Source organism: Myripristis murdjan, chromosome 7 (genome assembly GCF_902150065.1).
Source record: "Myripristis murdjan chromosome 7, fMyrMur1.1, whole genome shotgun sequence".
NCBI classification, from domain to species: domain Eukaryota; kingdom Metazoa; phylum Chordata; class Actinopteri; order Holocentriformes; family Holocentridae; genus Myripristis; species Myripristis murdjan.
Window position 1 is genome coordinate 9,149,674 of NC_043986.1, and position 19,869 is coordinate 9,169,542.

The 19,869-nt window shown below is 41.5% G+C and overlaps 1 protein-coding gene across 1 annotated transcript in view; it reads right to left on the reverse strand.

Annotated features, from left to right (window-relative positions):
• Positions 1 to 289: 289 nt before the first annotated feature.
• Positions 290 to 19,869, reverse strand: part of gnas (GNAS complex locus) — a 39,181-nt gene continuing 19,601 nt past the window's right edge. The window contains exons 5-12 of the mRNA XM_030056273.1: positions 13,877 to 13,974; positions 7,322 to 7,376; positions 6,683 to 6,756; positions 6,323 to 6,381; positions 5,997 to 6,117; positions 5,270 to 5,400; positions 4,034 to 4,101; positions 290 to 3,287 (exon numbers count right to left, since the gene is read on the reverse strand). Of these exons, the coding sequence (XP_029912133.1) occupies positions 3,141 to 3,287; positions 4,034 to 4,101; positions 5,270 to 5,400; positions 5,997 to 6,117; positions 6,323 to 6,381; positions 6,683 to 6,756; positions 7,322 to 7,376; positions 13,877 to 13,974 (753 nt within the window). The 3' untranslated portion in view covers positions 290 to 3,140. The remainder of the gene's footprint in view (positions 3,288 to 4,033; positions 4,102 to 5,269; positions 5,401 to 5,996; positions 6,118 to 6,322; positions 6,382 to 6,682; positions 6,757 to 7,321; positions 7,377 to 13,876; positions 13,975 to 19,869) is intronic.

Genomic DNA, 19,869 nt, shown 5'->3' on the forward strand with positions numbered 1-19,869 from the left:
TTTCCATATATCCACTGTTCAAAACGGTGACCTTCCTGTGACAACCTCACTTTCCAAACTCCGCAGTTCCAGTCCAAACTATAAGCATCTTAAGAGGAAATGACTGTGTAAAAAAAAAAAAAATAATGAACAGGAAACTCCACTTCCTCTAGCACAGATATGCAATAACACTCCCTGCTGTTGCACATTTGTGGATAAGATTGCAAAAAATGCAAGTTTGGGGGAAAAAAAAGAGACAGAAATAAGGAAGTCCTGTGTGTGTATGGATGTGTAATGATGGACCTGTTGCTGTCTGCACCAAAAAAAACTTTATTTCTCAGAGCTCCTGTTCAGAAAGTAGAGACCCATATTTGATGTACACAGTAAATGAAGACTAGGGCACTGAAGTGAAGAGATGCTAATACTGTACAGGCCGCCTCTGTTGTGCAGGGCTAGGAAGGAGGACCCCCCTCCCTCCCCCTCCTGATATACATCAGAAAATAAATGGAAATGAATGTCTCTTTTTTTGCGATTGTTTTGTCTTTCTTTAGCAAAAAGAAAAAGATTTGTGTAGAAACAAGCAATGTTTTGCATTTGGGTATTTCTCATCACCTTTACTTTAAAGCTAAAAAAAAATGTCTGAAGGAAATTAAAAAATGTAAATAAACACTTCTCATCTCCTCTTGAAACCCCTCGAAATGTCCTTTGCGGATGTCACGGACGAAACAAAAAGAAGAAACCTTCAACAACAACTTCAGTTCAAAGAATTTAAGTTATAGCAATACGTACACTGTCAAGTGTACAATTTGTCAAGGTTCATTTGATACTAATAAAATACTTTTTTTTCTTTTTAAAACCCATATACATTTCATATATTTATCTTTTCTTGGGGGTATATGGATCCAAAAATAGATATTTAAATCATAAAGAGAGGATGGGGAGATAGGGGACAGAAATAAAAGTTCAAAAGCTACGAATGGTTGTCCTCCGTCCTCAAGGAGAAAGAGGAGAGATGAGAGAGAGAAAGAGAGAGAGAGAGAGAGAGAGAAAGAGAGAAGGAGGTGGTGAGGGAGGCTGGGAGTTAGGTTGGGATTGGCCAAGCAATACAGCGCAGTATGACACCCACTTTAGCTCATTACACACGTACAGTCGTGATCAAGGCACAGGGATCTTCTAAAAGTTATTTTCTCAATAAAGTTGTACAAAATAATACATTTTACAGTCTGTACAAGAATAATAGTTCAGCAGTAAAGTAAAGACAGACATACAAAGGAGCAGGAGGTCTTGGGGGAGGAAGGAGGAGCGATGGAGGGAGGAATGAACGAGGGAGGCGGGGCAGCGGGTGTTTGACCACATGAATAAAGATTAGTGTCCCATTTGTTATCACCTTCCTTTTTTTTTCAATTTCAAGATTACTCTTATTATTTTGTATTTTTTGTCCTCTAAAAAAAAAGAAGAAGAAGAAGAACATTGCCAGTGAGGGAACAGTGCGGGGTGGAAAGAGGTGACGAGGGGGAGCGAAGGAGGAGAAGGGAAAGAGGGGGGAGAAAATGAACTAAAAACAAAACAAACAAAAAAATGTCGGATTGAGAGTGAGGAAAAAAGAAAAAGACAGGCGAGGAGAAAGAAGCGGGGGGTGAAAAGAAGGCAAGAGTGACTGAGATAAAGAAAGAGAGCGCACAGGGCACGATGGCACAAAAAGTCTACACAGACAAAAAAAAAAAAACAGCTGTGGAGACGATAAAACAGGGTCAATCATGACAAGATGAAGAGTTCTCTTTAACTTATATGGTACTGTACTGTAGAAGGATGCTTTTTGCCCTCCGTTTGTTAAGTCCAGTAAAAGTTGGCATTTTTGTTTTGCTTTTTATTTATTTATTTTTAAATTTTTTATTCATTATTATTTTTTCTTAAAACTCAGTATATCCTCCTCATGTTTTGCCGCGCCGCCAACAAGGCAGAGTCAGGCGGCAGGCGGCAAAAACAATCCCGTGGAGAAGCCGAGGGACTGACTGCTCGTCGTCGGCGTCCCCCGGTCAAACGTGTCCAAACTCCACCAGAGAGAAATTCACATCGGCGTTGGCTGTCCCCTGTCCCTTTTTTCCCGAAGCCCACGGCCTTTTTTTTTTTTTTTTTTTTTTTTTTTTTTTGGCGACTGTTCACAAACGCACCCCTGGTCCTTTGTTAAAGCTGCTCCTCGGGGCTCGGCCGTGCAAGTCGGTCAGTCACGTTAATCTCAAAGCACTGTGCAGGAAAATCAGTCGGCAGGTCCACCGAACCAGCCTGTAAGTCAAGCTGGCTGCAGATCAGTGAAGTTTCAGCCCAGTCCAGTAAAAAGTGTGTGTGTGTGTGTGTGTGTGTGATACGTTTGTGTGCAAGCAGATACTGCGGTTGATTTCATGATTTCATGTGTGTGTGAGTGAGTGAAGGGCATCTGTGGTAGGAAAAGGATCGGCGTTGCATGTACGCTGCTTTATTCATCTAAGTCCTGAGCACAGTGCTTGTTTCTTTCTTTTAATTTTTATTTTTTATTCCGTTAAATACAGTGGAGTTCAGCTGATCCCGCTGTGACGTGATTATTCTCTATATGCATTTAATTCGACAGTAATCTCTTTCCGGGTTGCACTGCAGTAGTAGCGCTCTCAGATTTTCCATCTTAGCCTCAAGAAGGGGAATCTCACAGTCAAACCCTCAGTCCCTCATTACAGTCCAGGCCTGGTCGGTAGGCAGGGGGTGGGGGTGGGATGTGATTTATTTTTTTTTCTAGGGATTTTGGGAAAGATGTGGGCAGTGGGAGGGTGAACGGGGTGTCGGAGAAGATCAGAGTCTGTTAATTTTTCACCCCATCGTACATTTCCATCACAATCAGCTCTTTCTACTGCAGACAGGGAGGTTGCATCAGAGGGTTCGGGCAGGGGAAGGTCAGAGTTCAGCGTTCAGAGTCTGTGTATATGTGTGTGTTTGTGTCTAAGTGTGTCTGTGTGTGTTTTGGCCCCCTCCCCCCGTTCCTTCGCAGGAGCTCACACACTGCACTGAAGAGGGGAGTTCAGAGACTCAGGGTTCAGGGTTCAAAGTTCGATGTTTAATATATATATAGATATTTTTTTTTTTTTTTAGTTTGAGTGTGTGTGTGTTTTTGGCCGCACACCCTTCCCGTCCCATCACAAGAGCTCGTACTGCCGGAGGTGCATCCGCTGGATGATGTCTCGACAGTCGTTGAAGACGCGGCGGATGTTTTCCGTGTCGACGGCGCAGGTGAAGTGGGGGTAACAGTAGTGCCGCCCGTCGCCGCTCGCCGTGCTGATCCTCTGCAGACGGAGAAAACAAAAAACCACCAATCATGACGAGGCGATTACAGCTACGATAAATGATTCCTGTCTTCTACGGGGCAGACAAGACGCTCCAAAACACAAATGTAAATAAAATCACAGTGTAGTTACTACAAACTCCCACCCTCATCCAGTAACTTGTATCCATCCGCCCCCAGTGAGAACAAATTAGAGGTGAGCAGATACAGTTTGCCACTGTTCTTTGGCAGGAAATAGTTCCCAACAAAACTCACTGCCCCTGAGGGCTGTGGTTTATGTTGGATATCCGAGTCATTGTTTTTGTAGACAGCTGTTGCTCTTGAGTTTTTTTACACATTAATGTTTGATGGTTTGAACTCCATGAACAAATACCAATCTGGCCCCATTGTACCGGCATGAAAGGAGATGGGCAAGGTTGCGGCAAACTAGAAACCTCATCTAGACTAATAGATTGCACTGGTGGTATAAGCACAAAAATATATATTTTTTGTATTTTGGGTGACTTGTTCCTTTAAGTATTTTATAGTAAATATTCCAAGGTAACAGAGTTGCTGAAGGACTGTTGATGTTTCCACTTTCTGTCAATAATACAGAGTCAAAAAAGTGCTTTCATATTACTGTGTTAAGATGCACACACACACACACACACACACACACACACACACACACACACACACTTATCTAAGTTCAGAATAAATTTACACGTACTATAAAAATCTCACAGTACATGCTGCCTCTGTACCTACCAGGAATTCATCTCGTATGAAGTATTTTGCCCTTGTAACACGAGGATCTTCTCCAGGCTCCGGTGTCGCTGCAGAAAGGAGAGAGAGGCTGATGAAACGCACTTTGTCACCACGCATCATCTGAAAGTCACAAGGGAACAGCTCTGCCATGTCTTTTTGCCTCCATAATGGGATTATTCAAAAGTGGGCAGGCTGGACCAATAACAACATGGTAAATATGGAAAATGACTCACTACTGCTTAAATGTCATAAATTTCACATTTTTCAAAACGAGCCACTGGAATGCAACCAACACGGTCTTGGGTTGCAAAGTTTGAGTATTGTCATTTTTATGCAAAAATCTGACAAACAATAAAAAAAAAATGCTGAACTTATTTGGCCTATATCGTCAAATAGGTGTTAATTATGATTAGGCTAACATGGGAAAAATTAATTTTTGTTTCATTTTGACTTCATTATCTCACAAATGTGTATCTAGGGTGACCTCTTGTGGCCAAAGACACTAAATGCACTCTCCCTAACATGTTTTCTAGAAGAATGGCTGGATATTGAAACCTCAAACTGAGTTTATGTGTTTGTGCAAACGTATGGACCTGCACAGGTATTAATTTGATAAGGGGAGCTGATAGACAAAAGTAAAACAGTCCTGTCTTCATTAGTATTAATGGAGTGGGAGGCATGGTGGATGTTTCTGCGTGCTCAGGAAGCTTGTGTCACTGAGGGAATTCTTAAAAGCGGGACAAATTTGGGACAGGTGCTGAAAACTGGGACATCTTGATATTTTTCAGAGACGAAGCTTCCAGCTGGGACTGTCCTGGACAATCTGGGATGTCTAGTCACCCTACTTTACAAACAAGTATCACATTGTTTCGTCAAATGAAGAGTTTGTTCCCAGATGAGATATCCACAACTTGAGAAAAACAATGACAGAGCACCACTCTCAGCACCAATTCAACACATCAAAACTCATGTTTCAACAGGACGGTACATATCCTTCATTCTTCGTTGATAAAATAAGACTGGATCCAGCGCACTATTTCTGAATCATGAACTTCACAGTAAGATATTTTCTCAATATGACTATCTAGCATTCTGGAGGAAGCACTTTTCAGTTGTTCCTACCTAACTAAATGAGGGTATGATCCATTAAATGTCAGTACACTGTATACTGGGTGAGGAAAAACCTTAGTAAGATATATGTATAAGATACACGGCGGCTTTCTCATGACGGCTCACCATCATCAGGTGTTGTGTAGCGAGCAAACTCAGGAAAGTACTCCTCAATTTTGGACTTTCCCGCCAGTACTTTCTCCGCCAGCAGGTCCTGTTTATTGAGGAACAAAATGACAGAAATGGTCCGCAGCCACCTGGAGAGGACAGACAACAACATCAAATCAGCTTTCAGTGCCAGGCAGTAAATAATCAGAGTTTGAGTGTGAAGAAAAATGAGAGGCAGCAGCACTGATTGAATCTGGACAAAACACATGCAACAGGTGCGTGTCTGGACAATGGCTCAATGAATAAATGGCAACGGAGTTGGATACTCTTTGGTGGGGGAAAAAAAAAGCAAAAACACCCCCAACCCCTCAAAAAAACCCACAAAAAACATTAGGCAAATGTGACTTATTTGTGGAAAAAAAAAAAAAAAAAAGATTTAAAAAAATGTGTCACATGGACCTTGAATTTAAAAGCTAGACAAAGAAGATATTTAGTGTAAAAAAATACATAAATAAATAAAAACCATGTAACATTGCGAAAAGGCATTTTAATTTTGTATTAGTGGATGGACTATCTCTGAATAGAGGATCCATGTAGATACACTTTTGCACATACACTTTTTCACTACAAGTGTTGCATCTCCACTTCTAATTTGTTGCCCAAGTGTATTTGAATGTGCCAGCGTCCATGAAAATGAGAGAAAGGAGAACAGAGAGAGGGACATCTTCAGTTCTGTTTTCTTCACCTGTTGTTCCAGATGTTCTTGAAGAGGTTGAGAGCCTCCTGTAAACGGTTGGTCTGATTGTCCTCTCTGATCACCATGTTGTAACTGCTACTGGCCACCACGAAGATAATGGCTGTTACATCTGAGGACGTAAAGAGAGGGAGAAAGGGTTAAGGTCATGGATAGAGAGACCAAAAAGAAAGAAAGAACAAAAGAAAAAAAAGAAATGTTTAAAAAGGCTTGAGAAAGTAAGATAAATGGGGCAGCGACAAAGAGAGAAATTATTAGATACAGATCTGGAAAGTGTGTGGGAATCAATCAATCAATCAGTCAATTGAAGAAGGTACCGTTAAAGCACTGGATCCATTTCCGGCGTTCATCCCTTTGGCCGCCAACATCGAACATACTGTGAAAAGTCAAGCATGAGACTTTAGTTAAGAGGTAAAACACTGCCATCTTGTGGACAAAAACTGTAAATCAACACTTTTCTGAGTAAATGTTTTAATTCTAATGCTATCAATTAGTGTTGTAAAAAATCAATCTTATACTTCCATTGTCTTACACACAGAATTTAAATTTTTTTATATATATAAATATATATATTTTTTTTTACTAAGATGGACTGATTTTGTGAATCAACACAGGCGCACTGTGCACTTTCTGATGCCAACTCGGTGTGCATGGCCTTTTACTATTAATTTACTCACTGGAAATTGACTTTGTCCACTTGGAATCTTGTCTCGAAGATCCCTGAAGTCAGCACTCTGCACCGCAGCAAATCCTAGTTAAAATAATAATAATAAAAAAAAACAATAAAACAATCACAATAAAATTTGATTATCAGACTTTTTTTTTTTTAACCCCAAACACAGGAAGAGGACTTTACATGTGTACACTTGTCATTAAGGATGCCAGGCATTCTGTTAAGGACCAAAATTATGCCAAAGTTACTTTTTCATCAGTTTAACCCTTTGATGCATGAATTATGAAAGCCTGAGTCAAGATTTTTTTCTTATGTGTTTTTACTCTTCTTAGCGCATGAACACTTTTGTGAGTCTCCATACTTCCTTCAGGATGCAGGACTGGTATTACCATGTCATGATACTAGTATTAATATGTTTTCAGCAACAAGAACTGACAGTCTCTGCATAAACCTCAATGGGGGGGAGCAGCAGAGAACATTCTAACAGCTGATATGCAATTCCACCATAGAAACCAATGCATTTAGGAGAAAATGACTTTTAAACAGCTGTCCACTGTAGTGACCGCTATGCACCAAAGGGTTAAAAATGCTTCCTCTTGAAATACCTCCAGGAAAAATATAGAGAATATAGAGAATTACTCACCTGATCGGTTGGAGTGTAGTCATTCTGTTTCACAATGTCAATCTTGTCTAGAAAGCTAGAGAGAGAGAGAGAGAGAGAGAGAGAGAGAGAGAGAGAGAGAGAGAGAGAGAGAGAGAGAGAGAGAGAAACAATTACAGAAATTTGTGAGTGACTGCGTAGTAGGGCTGATCAATAATGACAAAGTCAAATATTATATTTCAGACTGAGTACAATATTAATGTGATATTTTGGGGATGACTATTCATGCTTTCCTATGACATTTAGACAGAATAAGATAACATCTATTTCACAATATTAAAACAGCCGAAATCCCAGATATTTAGTCTTATATCACAATATAGATGTTACATGATTAATGGCACAGCTCTACAGCATATTTTAGTAAACTTGTACACATGTGCTCCTGGTCCTACGCCACAATAACCAAAAACAACTTCAATCATCAACAGCTTCACCTCTTAACATGACAACTTTATTGTTGTACCTGTCCTTTAACTTCCTGCTCTAGTTAAAATGATTTAATTAAGTGTGAACTTCAAAAGAAACGGGATCCTTGCCAGAAAATTTGCATACAAACACTACACCACATGCTCCACTGGCACAACAATCAAAAGCAGGAATTAAATTAAATGTGTCATTATCATACCGGGTTAAACCAACACCCAGAACGCAGCACGGGCGTTACGCTTCCACATGAAGTGGACCAGTGTTTACCATCTACAAGGCCTTTCACGCTGCATTTAGCCCATGTGACTAAAACTCTCCACTGAAACTCACAAAAATTAAACTCTGTTATGCAGGACAGGCGCTCTGCTGGGGGAGAGGCGCCCTCGTTTCCCAACTCTATAGAAAGGGAACTCACTAAAGCGTAGAGCGTCAGCTTCAAAATGTAAAAACGCACCAGTGTATGTGAATGTGGTTTGACACAGAGCGACATGAGGAGTAAATGGAAAATGAGAGTTCAGGGGTTCCCCACCCACTTGGATACCAAATTTAAGGACTTCAATGATTTGGTTGGTCTTGATTTGGGATATTCAAGGATCCATCACGGTGTTGTCCTCAGGATGGGTCCCGTCCAGGGGGTCACCCTAGATTTATCAAACTCACAAATCTACCCAGGCTACGGATTTGTCAAACTCACAAACCTAGGCTCAAACTCTCACGAGTGTGTTTAGGGATTGGGATTAATGGTAAGGGTTAGGATTAGGACAGAGTCAAGCGCTACCGTGCTGAATCAAGTGTGCATGTGTGAGCGTTTCACCAATCTAGGGTTACCATCAAGGCACAACCTGCAGGATGGGAGGGGCTGCTAATAACGATGGGATGGTGCGCTCGTCTCACAATACAATTCAATACATGATACGGGTTCATGATACAAAACAACCATGAAATGATATAATAAATAAGTTCAATGACAACGAAGCATGAGAATGGTGAAAATTATGTTATTACTTTATTTCTGGCGATGTCGTTGGCTTGCCAGAATGTGAACAGTTTAGAAATGTCGTCAAAGCGAAATGCAAATATTATAAATTTGACAAACAGCGGGTGAATCTGTGATCTCACGTGATTATGACAGCCAAATAAAATGAACTTATACCACAGGTTTGGGTGAATAGTCTGTTCTGATTGGCCGCAGGTGTGCGTTAAAATCATTTATTGCACATGTAGTTCGGCTTGAGTTTAGTTACTTATGTGTAACCAGCAGCCGAGTTATCAACTTGATAAACTAACAACCAGGAAGGAAAACACACCAGCAGAATTTTTAATATAGTTTTCTCCTCTTTCCTTTATATTGTTGGTAAATGGCCATGTTATAAGAGAGATAATCAACTCGTAGGTGTGCGATAAACAGTTTGATGGCACTTCTTGGAGGCAAAACGGGTTCTTTGCCTCCATGTTGTGCCATAAAACTGTTAAACACACACCTATTAGTTGATTATCTCTTACTGGTACAACTGACTGGTGAGCTTTTCTGCCCCACGACACACACTGTCCCATTTTTGTATGGTGATACATTAAAATTCAAACGTGGAGAAAATTAACCACGTTCGAGGCCACCAATTATTTTTTAGGGCTTTATATTATTGGCATTTCTCTAAAAAACACAATGAAACCTGCAAGGATTTTCAAGGTGTGTAGGAGCCCTGCATAACCCGGTCTGTGCGAGTGCAGCAGCAGTTTCCCGGTGCAGACGGCACGCAGCGGTGATCAGGCAGCTGCACTGTGGCTCCGTGTGTGTGGAGCAGCAGGAATGCCAGGCGGGTGGCGGAGCTGGAATGTGACACACAGCATTGAAATGTGACAGGGCCGAGCGCAGGTGAGACAGGAAGCAGAGCTGGAAAAAAACACTGACTGAAAAAAAAAAAAAAAAAAAAAAAGAGGGAATGAGCAACTGGCCGGGCTTTGTGGGAGATCAGACGAATCGACAAGGAAAAGGTACGAAGGTGGAGCGAAAAGGGGAAGGAGAAGTGTGTGCACGATCACACACAGAAACAACAAACGAGTGCAAAACAGTAGCAGGACACACACACAAACACAACAGCATGCCCAAAAAATGTGTGCATATGTTGAGGCTTTCTCATTTGTTACAGCAACAGACGCACGGTGTGCCATCTTGGCCGTGTGTTAGAGAGACACACACACAGTGCATGTGGTGTGGGAAAGTGACGAAAAAGTAGTGAGAGAGAGAGAGTGTGTGTGTGTGTGTAGGGGGCAGCAAGGAGGAAGTAGAAAGAAAGGGATTGCCAAAAAGAGGAGGAAGTGTTAAAGGAGTATTACATATTTTTTTTAAGTCTGTGTTAAAGCCTCACTAGGCAACATTTTAATGTGAAAATATTAATGGCTAAAACCAAAATCAGGCTGCAACAGACAACACGGACAAAATAAAATTCTGTGCACTTCTCCAACAACTTTTCTGCCAAGAATAAATTAATTTCTATCAGGCCAAATAATTCATATGTCATACATATAGAAGAAATGTCTACAGATGTTTAGATGCCACTGCTACAGCAGCCAATCAGGTGCTTGTTGATGCTTTGACTTGCCTGGCTCACAATCAGAAAGTGTACGGTGGCCAGCAAGGACAAAATTTGAGCAAAAGCAAAGACAAAAGATTGTATATAGTCCAGACATTCAAATGTCTCAAAAGTGACCGACCAGGTATGATGCTCAGCCTTCTGTTTTATCAGCTAACACAAATATTTAATCAGGATTTTGCACTTGGTGGATGTTAATTTCAGTCTCTGGAAGTGACAAATCACATCTGAAGAGCAGAGCTGAAACGATAAGGCGATTGATCAGTTAATCGACAGAAAATGAACCGACTGGATTTTCAATAATGGATGTTTTAGTCGTTTATCAAGTAAAGACATCAAACATGCTGATTAAGGCTTCACTAAGACATTGAGATCTGCTTACTTTGTTGGTTCATGTATCTATAAAATTAAGAAATACATTTTTCAGACATGCCTGTTGACCCTGGTGACGCCTGATGAGATTGTGTCATTATTTCTGACACTTTGTGGTTGAGCTGGTAAAAGTAAAATCTCGATTTCCACGATTCATGAATTTAATCTGGATTTTTCTCAGAATTTTTCACAACACAACTACAACTACTAACTGATGGGAAGTTTTTCGGGCATGATCGCGTGACCGTGTGATTCGTGCATGTGTTTCTGGGCATGCTTTTTTCTGTGCAGATGAGTGAATTTGGGCTTGTTACGTAATCAAAATTTCAATTTTACGATTCAGCTGTTTTTTTTTGCATCGATTTAAAACATTAATTCCAATTTGCTCGGCTTTATAGACCAAATTATTAATCAAAGAGAGGGTCAACAGATTGCAAATGGAAAGTATCATCAGCTGCAGCCCGACTTAATGCTACAATGCAAACCTTCAACTCAGCAGTGAATGATCAACATTAACGTTATATCTTTCGCTTCTCTTTGGGCCGGCAAGCATGAGCGTGTTGTGTGCACTTCACAGGCGTGTCAGGAGATTCCCGGGCACTGAAGTTCAAATTTTTCAGTTTCCTCTCTCCGTCATACACAGCTAACAAAGTGCAATGTCGCCTTCTGCAGGTTTAGGTATTTACGTGTGCCAAGTCAGAGTGTCCCGTCCACTGAGCCACTGCAAACTGAGTAAAACACGGACGAGACAGAGGCGGAACTGGTACCAATCATCACATCTCACAGAAGTAAATCGCTAAAAAAAATTTTTAAAAAAAGACCTGAGCTGCAAATGTCCGTTTTTTTTTTCTTTCTTTATAGAGCGTGTCAATCAAATAAAGAAACAGAGGGAGGGAGGGAGAGAGGGAGAGATGGGCAGAAAGAGGAGATGAGGTGCACCGAGAAAAGTCCACGTGCAAAAGAGACAAGGAGGGAACGTGCACGTGAGAGCGAAAGTGAAGGAGAGAGAGAGAGAGAGAGAGAGAGAGAGAGAGAGAGAGAGAGAGAGAGAGAGAGAGGGTCAGAGACAGAGAATGAAAGCATAGTGGTGTCTGTCTGACATTACAGAGCAGATTTCAAAAATAGCTCCCCAGCGCCCTGGCCTCCAGCACGGTTACCATGGAGACCCAACCACCGGCGCTATTAATAGTCTATCAGCTCCCAATCTACAGTGGCTGGAGTAGCTCCAGAAAGACAGACAGACAGACAGAGAGAGAGACAGAGAGAGAGACAGACAGAGAGAGAAGGTGAAAGGAAAAGATGGAGGAGAAGAAAGCGAGACAGGGCCATGCTCGTGTGTGTGTGTGTGTGTGTGTGTGTGTGTGTGTGTGTGTGTGTGAGAGAGAGAGAGAAGAAGAAGAGGGAGGGAACAAAAGACTGGACTGTACCATCTCAACCACCTGAGGGGAGGGGGCGGTGTGTGTGTGTGTGTGTGCTGTTGCCTCACTTAAGCTGCTAAAAAAGCCCCACATGATGTAAAGCACTAATTCAAAGTGCGGGGAACGTCCGCGCAGAGCGACAGGCGAAACAACGCAGCGCGAGTGTGAGCGCGGCCGCCACCGCTGCTGCTGCTGCAGAGCCGAGCGGCGCTGCGTTTCCTCCTCACACATCACCCCTCTTCCACCTCTGCCTTCGATCGTCCCTCGCTCTCCAGATGACTCAGCCTCTGCCATGTTTGCTCCCCGATGCTGCAAATTGCTGCTGTTACATGAAAACTATTTAACTCTAATTTTGGTGTTTGCTTTCTCTTTGGATTTGGTAATGAACATTGGCTGAATCTGACTCATGAACTCTGGTTCTATCAGACTCACCACCCTTTTGCAATTATAAAAATAAATAAATAAACAAATAAATAAATAAAACACATATGTGTACATTAGAGTATGCAATTCTTATTTCTTTATTCCTGACAGGCTTATTTTGCACATGAAAAGAAAGATGCTGAATCAGAAGGGGAGGAGTGGGAAAATAACCGTCTAAAAGAAAGGTGGCAGTGTTGTCTCGCATAGAGGCCGAGATAATCAGGCAGCATAATGTGTTGTCAGTGTACATATTGCCGAAAAGCAGCACTCCACTTCCTGGTTCAGGTTAGACTGCCCTGAGGCTGCTTTACTGTAACTCAGCTGCCAGAAAATTGTGTTGAGAGGGAGTTGGTGCATGCATGTAAATCAATAACTTATGTTCATTTCATATGTATTCTGTTGCAAAGGTGCATAGAATCAGTAATACTACATTTATATTCAGTCTTAAAATCCTGTGTCTTTTGTGCAGCAAATGAAAAAAAAAATGTCTTAAACAAGGCAGCTAATGTCAAGAAAGTGACACTTGCTTCGAGAAAAAAAATTCTGGAAACAAGTTCATCCACTCTCTGGTGTTTGCTTGAGTTGACTTCAGCAGGCTGAGGACAGAGACGTTTGACTTCGGGTGGCACTGACTAAACCGAGAAACGAGGGCGGCGACGCTGCTCATGCCGGAGTGAGAACTTAATCCAAACCATTTACAGGAAACGACCCCAAAAATGAAACAAGAGCAAACCGCCGGCGACAACTGATGCTCACATTCAGCTGTTCGCTTTGTGTGATCTCAGCTGGTGTGAAAGCCGGAGAGAGAGAGAGAGAGGGGGGGGAAACTGAAACAAAGAGCTCAGGCGAGTCCATCGTGCTTAGATGAGGTTACAAGGAATGGAAACTGATCGGTTTTGACTCTCCCTCGTTGCCAAAATCTCTAACCTGGCAGGATGACAAGCAACCAAAAGCCTGTCTAATAAACAAGCTACCTGTGATTTCCTGTAACTAAAAGTCCACTTTGGTTCAGAGCAGACAATGAACTATTATGAACCTTTCTTGGCTTACAACCCATACTTCTCAGAATTTGTCTTACAGAGCATCTTATCCTGTGTTGTCCACTTATTGAAAAGTTGGGCGCCCACTTCCTGCAACAGCTGCAGCCCTTCCTGAAAGAGTTAAACCCTTATTGATAAGTGGAGAGTTTTAGTGTCACATGGCTGAAATCTAGTTTCTTAGGCCTTTGATTTCCAACCAGGAAATGCATTATGAGGGGGGGGGGAATAACTACTTAGGAGTTATGTTACCGTGAAGGTACTTACTACTGTGCACAGTCGATTAGCTGGTACTCGTTGGATCTCTCGTAGCACGCCTTGACCCCCTCGTCATGCCACAGTGTCTTCGCATGTTCGTAAAACTCCTGAGAGAGAGAGAGAGAAAGAAAGAAAGAAAGAGAGAGAGAGAGAGAGAAAAGGGAAGATGAGGAATACAGGAAGAGAAAGGACAGGAGGAAACGCAGAAACAAGAGAAAATAGACCAATGGTAGGAGGTAGTGAGAGGAGGAAGAAGAAAAGGAAACAAAAGATCAGTTCTTGCTGCACAACAGGACCCATTTAGCAGTATTTCTGTATGTTTAGCAGTCTAAAAGCTGATTATGCACCGGACTGAAACCTGCTCAAAATGCAGCGTTTGGTATCAAATTTCCATCTGACACCAGTGGAAATTTTCTGACAGCATGTTGACGAGACACTTAATGGTCTGGTTTACTTGAGGGACACATTTTTGTGACTTTTGCTTGATTAAACAAGGAAAACCCAGGGTACACGAGCTAAATCCACAAATGAGAAGAGCATTCATGTGCCTGCAGGAGTGACTGTGTTATTATTTAAGATATGTAATCCCTCACTGTGACAACTATATATATATATATATATAAAAAAAAAGAGGGGTGAGAAAATAGGACAGGGTTGTCTGTCGTCCATGGTGTGTGTCTGAGGGCGCTTGGCGTTTTTGTTGACACCACATGCAGCGTACGTTGTGCCTGGCCGATGCCTGTGTACATGTCCGTAAAGGTAAATAGGGGCGGAGGGAGGGAGAGGCACATTCCAGCAGGGCAGAGGCAGCTCGCCGGGCTCGGTCACCACAGACGGAGCGGCCGACACGCCGGGACGACAGCTTCACAACCTCTTGCACATTCCTTTAACTAACTCAACAAGTGGCTGTACTGGGCAGTTTTCACATTTCACACTCGAGGCTGTTGCAGAATGCAGTGCACATGCGATGGTAACTTTGCAAAATCTACTGTCTCTTTATGGCTGTTTTTTAATTTATTTTTTAATTCCTACTGCTGATACAGGTGCTGTACTTGAGGCACATCCACAGTATTGGGCCATATCTCCGCTGTAGAGCAGGAAAGTGTGTAAGTGTGTGTGTGTGTGTGCCACATCATGAATGTCCTCAGTCATGTCCCCATTTACATGTTTTGAAACTCATGTTTAAACTATTTCTACACATTTGTGGCTTGCCATTGACTCCTGGATTGTATATCATCGTGCAATCTTAAAATAAATATTGTTCTTCTGATCTGTGTCAAATGATAATTCTTATCTTGACTTTTGAGACGGCTGCTATGCTAGCACAATCAAAAAAACTACAAATCCCAGAGCCACTCGGTGTTACAGACTCCAACTCCGACGGTTTATCCGAGCCCTGCCGCGCTCAGAGTGAAATTTACTTTGTGAAAATGTACTATAAACAGAACTATAAATCTTAAAATGTTATATTTTATAAGTTAATCCAGGACTGATTCTGCTCTTGACTTCTTGAGATCCGGTAGATCATGCCTGAACCCCAGCTTATCATTTTCCAGGATTTTTCGAGGACATATTCAAGGACTTATGTACATTTTCCATTGCTCACAGGCCACCGTAGAATGATTCAAAACAGACAAAGTGGCCAAATTGTCAAATTACATCTTGTCAACATACTGTTTGTACATTTATGTGGAAAAAAACAGTTAATTACATAAACAAAACGCTAAAAACCCGTTAAGATGTGCTGACGCCATGTCGACTGAAGAGGTGGTTTTGCGTGTTTTAGACTTGTTTGGCTTTCCGTCGACATATGACGCTGCATGTGACGCCAAAACACGCCAGCTTTGGTGTGAGCAGGAACTCACATGGAGCGTCAGCGGCTAAAAATGTGCAACATGAGCTGACGAAAACATTTGAATATTTCCATCACTTCTCAAATTTTCCAGGTGTTTTCCGTGACTGGAAATCTGCATCCAAAAAAAAATCTCAGAAACTGCGGCCTTTAGGAAAAACAGCGGGACAATGTGGATCAGGGAATGTCCCACCTTGTCCACATGGGATGGGAATTACAGGTCGACACAAGTAAAGTAAGTCTTCCGGTTTAAGGTCTGGGATTTTAAACGTTCAGTTCACATGAGATTAAATCGATTTCAATATTATTACCCAAATTTACTCAGGAGACATTTAATTTTTCAGGAATACACTGCAACTTCTCCAAAGATGCACAGTTCATCTGGAGGCTGTTTTGCTGGCATGCACACACATAAAAAAGGTCCAAATGGGAAGTGTCACAAAAAAATAAACAAATTAAAAACTAAATAAAATAAAATATTCTGCAGCATTTGCACAGGAGACTCTCCTTCAGGACAGGAGCAGAACTGACAGACGGCACGGCACTCCACTGGGAAACAGTAGATTATTTGTCCTGTAAGTATTACGCCCGCAGAGATGCACAACCTGTAATAACATTATTCCACACAGGATTATGAAATAAATAAATAAATAAATAAACAGAAACGTTAAAAAAAAAAAAAGCACTGAATTGCACCAGTGAAATTTATATTACCTGATGTCTGCCAGTCAGTTTAATCTAATCCTGTCCAGGCAGGGTTTAGCAGCTTTCAATACACAGTGTGCACTGACACCGAGTGTTTTATGCACAGATTAATCTCGGGAAATAGAATATACTTTATAAATGTAACCCGCTGCATTCGTTTTGCCTCTTTCTCCCCGGTTCAAAATCTTGGCGGTGCGATGAACCGAACCGAGCGCTACCGTTCAAGCAGAGGCTGACCTCGTGGCTTGTTGATGCGAAGGTGCCGGCGTAGATGAGGTGTGGGCCGGAGAGATTGACTCAGCGCTGTGTGTTGTTGTGTGCGCCGCTCCGTTTCAGTTAATTAACAGGAACTTTGCGGTTGATGCATCCATGGGCCGTCCGAATCCAGGCCAAACACTAAGCTACTTCCTTGTTTCGGAGTGGGAATGCACGCACATCTCTTTCTCTCTCTCTCACACACACACACACACACACCCTTTCATTCACTGCGGTGTGTAATGGAATAGATCAATTTCCTATGTGTAAAGATATGTAGGACTTGCGCAATGGGTAGTAAACTAAACAAAGACAGCGTAATAAATTAAACAAAGTCACAGGCCTGACTGGAAGTGATGCACCTATATGAACACACTACGCACGCACATGTACCTACTCTCCATCTCGTTCTTTGTCACACACACACACACACACACACACACACACACACACACACACACACAGTTTTTCTCGCGCACGCTCATCCAAGCCCGGGTGCTCTCCTCCCTCCTTCACTCGCAGACAAATTGCGATGAAAGGCAGAATGCACTTTCGCCATCCTGTTTTATAACTTGGAAACTATGCCCCGCGCTTCACAAACAAGTCAACCAAACAAACAAGTCAAACCAAAAAGCACCAGTCAACAAATAATTGCTTCCCAACAACATGGCATGTGTGGAATTCTTGGGGCGGCAGGCTGGTTTAGTGGTTAGAGAGAGAGAGAGAGAGAGAGAGAGAGAGAGAGAGAGAGAGAGAGAGAGAGAGAGAGAGAGAGAGAGAGAGACAGAGACCATCCCGTAACAGAAAGGTCACAGATTTGATTCTTGGAACAGCCGATTGTGTTCTGTTGTTTTTGAGTTAAGACACCGACTCGCTACCTCGTCATGTACGGTAAATCACTCTGGATAACAGCTTCGGGCTACATGAAGCCATGTAAATTAATAAAGGAGTAAATCAAAGTATGCAGTGAAGAGCCGACTTAAACATCTCGCAAAGAAAAAGAAAAAAATCCAAATCCTGTCAGCTCTTACCCACATCTCCTGGTGTTGTTTTACCTGATTTTTTTTTTTAAGTCAAAATGAAAACTGCAACATGCATGCCTATGGAAGGTTAATGGGGCCATAAAAAAAAAAAAATAGACAATAGGATTTCTCTCTCAGCCTATGAGCATAAAGTGCTGAGTTCACAGAGCTTAAGGAAGAATTTCATTGTTACTGAAATCAGTTCTGAGGTAAAACTGATAGAAACCATACCACCACCCTTTTTAAGCTTAAAATGTCAACTGTATATTTTTTTTAAAAGGACTTAAAAACTTTATCCTCAAACTGTTACTTTAACTTAACTAGTTAACTCTAAAATTTTACTTTTATTCTTTAAAATTTGACTTTATTATCAACACTGTTGCACTGAATTTATTCTCAAAACTTCAACTCAAAAAATTCAGACCATAATCTCAAAATTTTAACTGACTTTAATCTTGGAGTTTGGCTGTATTTTCAAAAGATACTGAAGCGTTTTTTTTTTTTTTTTTTTTTAAATCACAGCTATATTACTCCTCACATTAAAATAGAGGAGATCAACAATAAAGATCAGGGAGAAAAACACTCATATCCTACTTTGCCTCTGTCTCTCTTAGTGCCACCAAGTCTGGAAAAACTGGCTTTTAGTGGCAACGTTATTGTCCTATTAGTGAGACATAATCTTTCAGTTTGCATCTGCCCGTACATGATAAAAAATATCCTTCCATCATGCACTTCTCCATGAAAGCAAAACCATCATGTGTTTCACAAACAGAGTCTTCCTTTATCATCAGTCATGCGCTTTAAGAAAAAAGAAAAACCTCTCTCTGCCTTCCTTGATGTAATGCTTTCTCTCTCTTGCCCCTCTCTTTTTCCTCTCTCTCCCCCTTCCTTCCTCTCTCTCTCTCTCTCTCTCTCTTTTTTTTTTTTTTACACTCTCACTTTCTGCTCACTCTCTCTAGCAACTTTCACATTACAACAGTCAAACCAACCCATAATCGTTCAGGGGGGGAAACACCTAAACTCAAGGTTAAATTCCTTTGCCTGCTGTTATTCCCATTAACGTAAATATTCACATGAATATTTATGTTAATGTGCGGTTAATGCACAGAAAACAAAAGCCTTTTTTAGTAAAACAGCCCATATGAACTAAACTGCATTAACAGATGTGAAAACTGTATCAAAGTGTCATACTGGCCTCTCCCTATGTAACATACAAAGACAATAATCCCATTACAAACACCATCTCCTTATTTTTATGGTATGTATGGAGCACAGAATATTAATCTGACAGGCACCGGGGGGGAAAACGGACACATTCACTGTTTAACCCGACAATTTCACGATAACAAATCACAATTATTTGATATTTTCTTTTCTCTTGATGTCTTTTCTCTCCGATCTCCGAGGAGGGCGGAGGTCATTTTCTCAGAACTTTTAGAGTTGGTTGGGATTCAGTGACTTGCTCAAGGGCACTTCAGCAGCAAAAACAAAGGGGTGGGAACCCGGGTGTTCCACTTGAAGGATGATTTCTGTAATCATTCGTCCACCATGCAATCCCAAATGTATTTTTTTATTTATTTATTTTTTTTTTTTTACAAAAGAGCCCACAAAGAAAGGCTGGTTGCCTGCCAAAGAGGCTGGATGAACCGGAAAACTTAAATTCACATGGAAACTGCATTTTGACAGCACATTTTTTCTTTAATTTGATGGATTTCCAGTTGAAACCGGATATTGGGGTGCGACATAATGCAGGTACCACTCGCCACGTGCAACATCGACCCCTCCGATGTCTGGGCACACCTCTGTTTCAATTTAATTAAATATCCAGATGCGTGATGTGACACTTTATTCATCCCAGTAGGGAGTTCAAAGTGCAGAGTGGGTTAAAAAGCAGAGCCACTTGGGCTGGCAAGGCTTCAGCGTCTTGCTCAAGGACACTTCAGCAGGGTGGATGTGTGGGCGCTGGCTGGAGGACAGTCCACCCCGCTGATCAAGGTTGTCATCTACAAGCTCATGCAAAATAAATAAATAAATAAAAAAAATAAGCCTAATGCCTGCCTAATGCCCCACCATAATCACCGTGATATATTAAACATAACCGGTTATGCTAATTTGCTCATTAATCATGCTAATTAATGTGTTAATTAGCCCATATTTCTATGTCAACA